The sequence below is a fragment of the Notothenia coriiceps genome, unplaced genomic scaffold, assembly GCF_000735185.1.
Source record: "Notothenia coriiceps isolate Sejong01 unplaced genomic scaffold, NC01 NC01_scaffold00019351, whole genome shotgun sequence".
NCBI classification, from domain to species: domain Eukaryota; kingdom Metazoa; phylum Chordata; class Actinopteri; order Perciformes; family Nototheniidae; genus Notothenia; species Notothenia coriiceps.
The window spans coordinates 858,801-869,673 of NW_011352052.1; the positions used below are offsets into that span (position 1 = coordinate 858,801).

At 40.5% G+C, this 10,873-nt stretch overlaps 1 protein-coding gene across 1 annotated transcript in view; it reads left to right on the forward strand.

Annotated features, from left to right (window-relative positions):
• Nucleotides 1-10,260, forward strand: part of pgap6 (post-glycosylphosphatidylinositol attachment to proteins 6) — a 12,048-nt gene extending 1,788 nt beyond the window's left edge. Inside the window, exons 4-13 of the mRNA XM_010778625.1 lie at nt 572-699; nt 1,115-1,380; nt 2,349-2,695; nt 4,030-4,126; nt 5,080-5,194; nt 5,663-5,805; nt 6,465-6,643; nt 7,172-7,318; nt 8,341-8,457; nt 8,575-10,260. Of these exons, the coding sequence (XP_010776927.1) occupies nt 572-699; nt 1,115-1,380; nt 2,349-2,695; nt 4,030-4,126; nt 5,080-5,194; nt 5,663-5,805; nt 6,465-6,643; nt 7,172-7,318; nt 8,341-8,457; nt 8,575-8,886 (1,851 nt within the window). The 3' untranslated portion in view covers nt 8,887-10,260. The remainder of the gene's footprint in view (nt 1-571; nt 700-1,114; nt 1,381-2,348; nt 2,696-4,029; nt 4,127-5,079; nt 5,195-5,662; nt 5,806-6,464; nt 6,644-7,171; nt 7,319-8,340; nt 8,458-8,574) is intronic.
• Nucleotides 10,261-10,873: the final 613 nt, after the last annotated feature.

Consider the following 10,873-nt stretch of genomic DNA (forward strand, 5'->3'; position numbering starts at 1 on the left):
CCCCCCCCCCCCCCCTCTTTAACTGAACTGTCACTCTGGACGTAATGCACACATACACCATGCTAATTGAACTTACTGCAATTTTAAAATATGTTATTCAAATATAGCATGATAGGTCCACTTTAAATTTCATTTAAAAAGCGCCACTTCAAGGTACTTTTTTAAAAGGGGTTTTTTATGTAAAGAATGAGTCAAATCACTGGAGATATACAGAACATAATGTTAATACCAGAATAAAATCAGTTCTGAAGAGGTGAGTTTTGATTTGTTATTTGAACATGGAGAGATTGGTGCACTCTCGAATGTGTTAGGCCATGATAAAGTGTTCCCATCATGCTCCACTTGTAGATTTCCCTTTAAACCCAACCTGTTCTACCTGAGCAGGGTGAATCTAGCTGTGCCACATTTTTCACCTTCTTTACTTTGGCTCATATTGCTGACTTACTGAGTCTTGCTGAAGTAGTGCAGTTGTTTTGCACTTTGAAGTGCCTGTATGAACTGGCACTTCAAAGGTTGATCAATTGAACAGAAATATGTCACAGTATATTAATATTTTTCTCTTCTCTGTTAGGGGTTTCCATCTTGTTCGTACATCTTCCAGCCTCAGCTGTCAATCAGGAGAGCGGTGGACACTCCCATCATGCAGCAGGGCACATTCCTCCAGCAGACTGCAGCTCCTGACACACCTGCACGCCTTAAGTAAGAACTGCCTTTGTGGTTACTTCCTGTTTTCCATCTCGGCAATGTCAACATCTCATGTCACAATTTCATGCCTAAATAATTGGCCTTCATCTTTTTCTCAAAGATAATCATCAAAATCAATAAAAAATTCTGAAACAAAAATGGCCCCAAAACATACTGAAAAAATAGCAACATTGTGTCTTGGATAAATATTCCTGTATTATATATAATGATGATATTCTCAATTACCTCAATAATGGACATTTACCAAGATCAACTTGTTATGATGGTTTTTTTTGTTGTTTTTTTGCGATAAAGTCCCAAATTGTCCCATCCCAAGTCCCCCTCTGTGTTCTGTTTTATATGTTCTTACATGTGAGTCTGGTTAATGTGTGTGTGTGTGTGTGTGTGTGTGTGTGTGTGTGTGTGTTAGGTTGTATGTTCCAGAGTTTGCGTCCTCCCTCTCGGTCTCCGTGTCGGACTGTTCTTCTGGTGAGGCAGCAGACGATGGGAACTGTTCCCTGGTGCTCCGGCTGGGCTCCACCTCCCTGCAGCAGCGCCCGGTAACAGTGAACTGCTCAGGGATTGGCTGCTCAGCTACTCTTTCCAACCCGCCTTGGGATACCTGGTTACGGGTTGTTGTGGAGAGCGGCCTAGGCAACCGCACCGTCACCTTTAGTATCGTCTCAAACTACACAGGTGGGCACAGAAACACATGTCCATAAACACACGTACAGTACACATTTATATGTGTTAAAGAGCTGGAACTAATTATTATTTTCATTATTGATTAGTCTGCTGAATACTTTCTTGATTAATCTATTACTTCTTTGTTCTATAAAAGGTAACAGTTTTTTTGCATGTGTTTTTTTTGTCAGTCCAAAACCCAAAGGTATTCAGTTTAAAAATAATATTAAACTGTCCTGGGAGGGAAATGTCAATATTTGAGACATTTATGTTTTGACTAATGATTTATCTGTTATCAAAGTAGTTGACATCTCTACTCTGTTCTAATCCGCTTCACAACATGTGTGTGTGGAAGTTATTATATTTGTCTTTATTTATAAGTTTGCTTATGATTGTTAAGGTTTATTTATTAGTCGTTTCAAATGTCTTCCTGACCTGTGTGCATAATGTATTCTATTACTTCAATATAGAGATTTTGTAGATTTATTGCTTTCAAATTTCAAATTGTGAAGGAAAAAAAAAGTCTGCCCTAACTTCCGAAAGTCTAAGAATGTTGTGGTTTATAGTTCATAACCCAAAAGTATATTGAGTTCAGTATGATATAAAAAATAATATATAACCGCATGATCTCTATATTTGAGCAGCTGGAAACAGCATTTTCTCCCATTTCTGTAATTAAAAACAATTTTAAAGCATTAATCAATTAGTGACCCATGTACTTTGGCTTAGACCCTGAATCAAAGGACGCAGGTTCGAATCCAGCCTGTGGTTCCGTTACGTGTGTGATCCCCACTATCTCCCCCTTTTTAATCTAGCTCTCCAAGAAAGGCTACAATTGGCTAAAAAAATAAGCTTAAAGAAAACCAAAAACATAATTTTTTCACCTATTCTTTATCTTATCTTTGCAGCTGTATTCTGTTTTAATCCACTTCCCGACCTGTGTGTAAGCATTCTATTCTGCATGTGTGTGTGTTCCTCAGTGGGGTGTAAGCCAAAGAGCATCGGCCTTAAAGTAGATGACGACATCAACAAGCTCCGCAGCAAGAGCAACCTCACCAACTCAACATCAGCAGACAACAACAAGGTGGTTACAGACGCGGTCGCCCCGAGCAACGACTCAGCATCCCTGTTGACGCCGCTGCTGGCGTCGGCGTGCGTGTGGAGCATCCCCGTCCTCTACGAGGAGCTGGATGTCCTGTCCATGCGCTTCACTCCCGCTAACGGACCCAACGTCAGCGTCACTGACACGCACCCTACGCTGCTCACCTACCCCCTGCACACACAGGCAACCGGGGGGACGCTCAACCTGCAGCTCACACTCAACACTGTGAGTACTACTGCATTATCACGCACCCACACACACCATTACACGCACATGAGGATGTTGAAGTGATCTTTTGTGGTCTTCTACTTTTATATGATATCATATTTGTCCAACATCGGGGAAATTCACAGATAAATACTAAAAAATAAACATTATACTAACATATTAAATAAAGAAGTATACATTCAAAGAAGAAGAAAATAAATAGGTAGCAGTTTTTTAAGAGTAGTTGGAGCATACAAAAGTAGGCTACAAGATAATCTGAAGTATTGCACGGTGTTATCTTGACAACATTGTTGTTACAGTATCAAAACACTGTTATAAGTGCAAAACAAAAAAGGAGCAACCAGTTATAACATTGTGAAATAAAATGTATAATGCACGCAAGTTATTGCTTATTTTGGTATAGTCCCTATTGGTGTGGAAAGGAGTTTGCTACAGCATTTTGAAAATAATGAAAGACTATCCTGGCTGTATTCAATCCATCGCATTTCACCAGCGTTTCCGCCAGGGGGCCGTCTTGCCGTCATTTGACGCCCTTATTCAGCTCGGGACGCCCTGAACGTGAGCCGAGGGCGCCAAAAAAATATTAATAATTCGAGAGAAGATCGAGAGTTTTTATCGCTTGAAATTAAGAAAAAAAGGAAAAAGGACAAGGACGTCCCTCTGTTGGAGGGGCAAAGGAATCTGGTGGGATTCTTTTCGGAGTATTGAAGATCGTTTTCCCGACATCGAAAACGGAACGTGCGCGATTTGGATGTGCTGAGCGGGGGGGGTTTAGTGGAGCACGTGCGTGAGCTGCGAGCACCAGAGCCTCCCCGTTTGGGAGCCGAAACAGCCGGCGCTTTAAGAGAGCCGAGCCAAATGATCCGGCTCACTAACGTAAAAAGAAAACAGTAGGCCTATCTATAAGGGACGGCTCAAGTCAAAATTCAAAACAACCTCCCCCCCTGCTCTCGGGGTGGACGCCCTCTCAGCCCGTGTCGGAAACACTGCATGTCACACAAAAAGCTAACTTTGTAGTTGTTTTAATGCGCCTCCAGATAAGCTATTGGGATAACTTTGACAGCAATGGACTTGTTTGATTTTATAGATTTATGTCGTTCCCGGCCAACTTACTTAAAAGAAATCTACCTAACTTAGCAGGCGTTTTTTGTACACTTTCAGACAATCTACCAAGACACGGCTGAATTCCTTTGAAATTAGTTTCACATGATCTTGACTGTAGATACAGAATTTAGTCAATCAGGGCTGTGTGCAATCCAGCGTCCATATATATACTTTATGACAAGCCATTGTTTTCAGATTTAACTGGTGTGTGTGTTTGTGTGTTTCAGACTAATATAACCGTGGCGAACAGCAGCAGTGTGGTGGCCTGTCTCTCTCCCTGGGCTCCAGTCCTCGACCTGAACCACTCTCAGCCCTGCCGCACAGGTAGCACACAGAACCACACTTACACAGTCAAACTCACACAAACATGCAATAAAGACATGGATATAACTGCAGTATCATAATGCAGAGGTTCTCAGGCTGTGGCCGCTCTCTTTTATCTCTATTAACAAGCACGAAAACGAGGGCTAAGATGTGTTCCATCTGTTTCTCTATCGCTCTCCTCCACCCCGTCCAATCAGTACTGTGGACAGTGACACACATGCACAAGCAACCCCTAGTCAAACCATATTTAACAGCACCAACACACACTTGCTTAGAGGTAGAAGCCACCTTGTTAATCCCCTAGGGACAATTCAGGTTTTCACTCTGTAAGTTATGTGTACACACAACTACGCACAGTACCTATATACATTAGACGCCAGGAGGCAGTTGGGCATTCATTGCCAACTTCAAAAATCTGTGTTATTTTTGTTCAATCTGGACTTGAACCTACAGTACAACCCTTCGGAGCATCAAAACATTGTTTAAATATATATTATTTATTTATTTATCATTATTAGAACCCAGGGCTTAATGAGGGAAATTGGTTTTCTTGACAGTTCCATTACATTACAGAATTAATAAAATGGAAGATAAATAAAATGTAATGTATTATATAATATAAAAATAGCAGGAAAGATATAGAATTTATGATTGAAAAAGGAAAGGGAATGTACAATTGAGTTCATCTTATTAAAAATAATGGAGCAAGTCAAATTTAGAAATGTATAACATATGACATTCAATCTTTCAAATATGTTTTCCTGGCAACTGCCAAGTGCATGCTGGGATAGGTTTCAATAATGCTTTGACTCACAACAAAAAGTCACAGTAAAACGTCCAAGCTTTTAAGGAATTGTGTCTAATTTAGCGGCAGTATGTAGACAGTAAACAAAGCAAGTCAGGAAGCTTGCCTCTGCGATATGGAAAGGAAATACTCCCGTGTGTATCTGCAGCTTTGTTCGGAGGGTACGGAGTCAGTGTGAACATCAGTGATCCTAAAGCTGTGGTCAGGCTGCCTTTCCCTCAGTCAACAACATGGTACCTCACCCTGCAGCTCACATGCAACAGGTAACGCGCACACACACAACACACACAACTCTCTCTCTTGTGCATTTTTCCGATAATACTGCTATTTGAAATTCACCCAAACACATCCTTGAACACTCTACAGATAAAATGTTCTCTGTAGACTTGTTTATGTTATAATTGCAGACATTATCCCACCCTTTATGCTGTTATAAAAACATGAATCGGGTTAGGGTTACAGCATGAGTATTAAGGCAAGTATTGGAGGATATTTTACATTTTTCTTCCATTTGAGAATAAAGTTTAAATGTCAAGAACAATGTCTAACTTTCAGTACTAGTGCCACGCATCCAGAAACAAAATCACAGGAGGAATATTTTTTATTTTGCATTTTGAGAGACCTCATTTTGAGACTGTATAAAAAAAACATTGTTTTTTAAATCTAATGCCTGACCCTAATTCTAGAACTTTCCTTTGTTTGACATGCACATGTGTTCTCTGTTCTTGCAGCAGTGACTGTGGTAATGCCTCCTTGGTGTCTGTGGTCCCTGAGGTGTTCATCAGTGCCTGTGTGGAGGACTGTGGGACACATGGAGAATGTAGACTGCTCAGATCCTACAGCTACCTGTACGCCGCCTGTGTCTGCAAGACTGGTACGGACACACACACACGCACACACACACACACACACACACACACACACACACACACACACACACACACACACACACACACACACACACACACACACACACACAGATACTTTCTTGCTTTCAGTTAAATAATAAAAAGGTTCATGCAAAGTCTTGAAAATGTACATTTAATAGTTCTTGAAAATAATCCTGTCATCAGCTTTGTTTGTCTCCCCTGCAGAAATGAGGGAAGTACTCAGATCTTGTACTTAAGGAAAAGTAGAAGTACCAGAGTGTAGAAATACTGTAGTATACTATAAAAGTCCTGCATTCAAAATGTTACTCAAGTAGAAGTACAAAAGTAGTCATTATGCAGATTGGCCCAAGTTTCTCAAAATGTTACTCAATAACAGTACTACTAGATACTTTACACCACTGCTCCCCTGGCGTCTAACCACAAACACAGAGAGGACTAGCTAAGCATTGAAATAATGATCAAAAAATACAAACACATGCAAAGCCGGTTTTATAATCTAGGTGTACATGTATTGATGCAGGCATAACTCTCTAAAGTGTGTGTGTGTGTGTGTGTGTGTGTGTGTGTGTGTGTGTGTGTGTGTGTGTGTGTGTGTGTGTGTGTGTGTGTGTGTGTGTGTGTGTGTGTGTGTGTGTGTGTGTAGGGTGGAGCGGGTGGGGCTGCACCGATGGCTCCTCAGCTCAGTCATACGGTCGCCAGCTGACGGCCACTCTGCTGCTCACGCTCAGCAACCTGGCCTTCCTGCCCGCCACCGTGGTGGCCGTCAAACGCTGCTTCATCACCGAGGCCTCCGTCTACCTCTTCACCATGTTCTTCTCCACGGTAACAGAAATACAGTCTTGCGTACATGTGTGGGGATGTTGCATTCTAGCCATGTTCCTAGTGTGCTGTTCATCCTCTTGAGGCCCTTTGGTATAATGTTGTGTAAGGTTTGACATTGTGTTAGCACTTGGCTGATTGCTATGTATCACAATTGATCATATACTGTATTGTGATATTGTTTTAGGAGTTAGGGTTTGGAGTAAATTGTCCCTCAGTCTATGTATTTCAGGACACTACAGACTTCATGTTGATTTTTTTACTATTACTATGTGTAGTATTAAATATGCTGACTATGTCCGCTGACTATTTATTTGATTTATTAATAGAGGTATTAATAGAGCCTGTGTCTATGATGATACATTTCTTGAGTTAAAAAAGAAACGAATGAACCCACGCAAGATTAGATCAACATTTCACACGATTTCACCTCAAGGATTTTGTTTCTTACTTATGCTGTAATAAGATCATTTGGATATACTTATATTAGTATATATTTGTATGTAACTTCTTGTTCTTTTTATATTTCAGTTCTACCATGCTTGTGACCAGCCGGGTGTAGCAGTAATGTGTATAATGGACTACGATGCCCTGCAATACTGTGACTTCCTCGGGTCAATCTGTTCCATTTGGGTCACCATCCTGTGCATGGCCCGCATCAAAGACATATTCAAATATGTAAGACACCGACTGTTGTTTATTACTATAATACTATTATGTACACTTATATTATCATTAGTTATTACATTTAAAGGGATAGTTTGGATCATTTGATTTGTGGAAGTACTTATCTATTATTAGTGTATTAATAACAGTATATGGCACCTGGCAGGTCCTCAGCAAAGTGCTTATCCACCTAAAAAGAAGGCCCACCAAAAACAATCATCATTTCACATGTACACTATATTTTTTATATTTTCTCTGCCTTTTGTTGCCATCAGATTCCATTGATAAAAACTGTGTGACTTTGATGAATCAAAACTACGTCCTTTTAAACACCGACGCCACACAATAACACAAACAAAATAACTAATAGAGCAAGCATTAGACCGGCAACTTCTGTGTTCTGTTGAGGTCAAATGATTGTTTTTGTCAATGGTAGAGCACAGATAAGGACCATAGTTCCCAGAAAAGGCTCTCTGATGGCAAAGTAAAGTCTTGAAAATATTCATACACCTTAACTAATATTGATCTACCACATCTATAGAGCTCATAGAGCATGTGCACTTGCGTTTCCCCTTAGCCCTGCCTCTAATCTGCTCTGTCACATCTGGTCAACTGATTGGAGATGGAAAATAACTTTTAGCGCATTTTACAACTTTACGGTCCTATTGGTTTTTAAAAAAAAAAAAAAAACACCTATTCAGGTGTTCGTACTGTGAAATTGATTTATGTAAGAAAAAGCGATACACTGGTTTTACGGATGTAAGTCAATGAGAAAAGGTATTTTTTGGCCTAATCTCATGGACTGACATGGAGGTGCAGTACCACCGTTTGGCCACTTCAAAATAATTGCCTGGCTCATTTTCTGGGGACTGTCTGTTTCTCCAAACTGGGGGCCTGCACACCACGACCTACCTTTTGACAATACATATGGATAAGTACCTCATACAACCTCACTTCAGAATTCCAAACTTTCCCTCAAACTCAGGAAGAACATGATATTTTAACCGTTTTTTTTGTATACCTTGCGTGTGCAGACTCTGTTTATGCTCGGGGCTCTGCTTATAGCCATGTCAATGCAGCTGGACCGAAAAGGCCTGTGGAACCTGCTGGGCCCAGTCATCTGTGCCATACTGCTCATGGTCACTACCTGGGTAAGACATGTCCTTCAGCGAATGGGATTCGCTGCTAACGTCGCTGTTAGCTGCTAAAACAGAAGATTGATAATAAAGCTGTGTTCTTGAGTTGTGCTAAACCCAGTTCTCTTACAGGTGTACCGAGGGGTGCGGCGCCGACACTGTTACCCACCTTCTTGGAGGCGCTGGGTCCTCTTCCTGATCCCCGGAGCAGTCTGCGCTCTTGTTGGGGTTTGTTTGTACATTTTTGCTGAGACGGAAGACAACTACTACTACACACACTCACTGTGGCACATCCTGGTGGCCAGCTGCGTGGTGTTCCTGCTGCCGCCAAAGGAGAAAAACAGGGAGGCGCTGGGCTGGAGCAGAGGTTGGAGCTGGAGACCCCAGGTCTGTGGCTACACGCTATGTCAGAATGACAAGGACGAACTCTACACTGTCACGTAGTAAGACAGGAACCACTGTAAGGAAGTGACGAATCATTGATAGTTTAACGGCACTGCGAACAATCCCAAAAGGTAAAAAGACATACGGGTAGGGTAACCTCTGTCGTTTTTATAACTGCATCCTATTTACACTTGTCTAAGAGGGATGGGAACACCATTTTTTTAATTGGCAGCCATGGCTTTCTTGCTGGGTCTGTAACGATCGTCCATGGAAAATCCGAAACTTCAGAGAACGTTTACAAAAAATATTCGGTTTTTTTCACTGCTCAATTTGTTATATAATTTTTTTGACAACATTATGGAAAGGACCCTTCAAAAAGTTCAATGCTTTTCACATGATACGGTTAGCGTATTCAGGGAATTCTGAGAATTTTGATGCGATGCAAGATATCAGAAAAATACTTCTCTTTCAGCAAGACTTGCACAATTATGTAAGGAAAACATTTGTTTTCTCATGATGCCTGATATTATTACTTCACAGCCCATTTAAACCATTAATAACAATGTAAGTCCCCATAAGGCACATAAACAAAAAACAGGGTTCAACTTCAATAGTCCTGGAGTTTTCCTTTATGACTCTGACTCTTCAGAGTGTATTAGTATGTTTAAATACTAAAATACCTTAAAAAAGGTTTGTAAAATTCTTCAAATTTAAGTTTTGGAAATACATACCACATTTAATCCAAATGGAACCTGCTAATACCTAAGGCGGTCCCTTCCACAAGCGAGGGTATAAACAGCCAAACCGTCAGGTGGCACACCAACTGACCTTTGACCTCATGACGGTCAATTGTACATATTGTGTATGTACATATTGGCTACAAAATTAATCTTTTGAATATTTATTATGAATTATATTAAATGTTATATTAAATATTTAAATCTTTATATTCTGCCTATTGTATGATAAAGTATCACATATTTATAGTCAATTTAAACACTCCTCATTCTTGTATCCTCTTGTATTGTCTTTTTCCACCCAGGCCTGGGCTAAACCTTTATGATCTATTTTAAGATATGCTTCTATTTTAACCGCCATGTGGTTTAAATAGCCTTTAAAATGTTATAATTACTAGCTAATAACAAAATGATTAGTTATTTCAAGCTTTTTTCTGCAAAATGAATCATTGAATAAAAGTGATCAAAACAGCTCAAATAAATTGCTTAAAGGGGCCCTATTATGCTTTTTGGGGTTTTACCTGTAGTTTGTTATTTAGGTCTTTGTGCATGTAAATGGTCTTCAAGGGCTAAAATCCCAAAGTTGCCTCCATAGGGAGTTTCTTTCCCACACACTCTCCCCAATCGGAGCAGACTGGGCTCTGGTTTCAGACAGAGGGTGAAAAGAGGTGCTGCAGCACAGGCAGTATGAAACAAATAAAGAGCTTTTGAACATTAAAGCAAGTAAACATGTCACAGTAGAGCAGTGGTTCTCAAACTATTTCTGTCAGGCCCCCCCTTTGGAGAAGAAAAAAAGTCGGGCCCCCCCAACACAAATAGTCACGTAATGGGCCAAGTTAACATTTATTAAAATACATCAATATGAACGTGAGCATTCCTTTAAAAAAAATTCAGTGATAATAAAACAATGCTCCATAAGTCTGTGTGGTCAAAAATAAATACAATTGTGCAATCCCTTTGCTATAGCAATAAGTTAAGCAATTTTGCAATCTGTGCAAAAAAATGTGTGTCTTATCACAGCATTAGTGGCTGCAATGAGCCCGTTTGGCACTGCACATTTCTTCAGAGATTTTCTTTTGGGGTGCTGTGGGGTAGCTTGACGTTTCATAGAGGGTGCTCAAACATGTAGGGTTTCCCATTAATGTACCGGGCGCTACAGTTACATTTTCTACTGCAACTCATACTTGTCAACCCTCCCGATTTTCGCGGGAGACTCCCGATTTCATTTCCCTCTCCTGGTTTCCTCCCGGGGTCATATTCCTCCCGCATTTCTCCCGATTTCTGACAAAATCAGATTTAATCAGGACTGT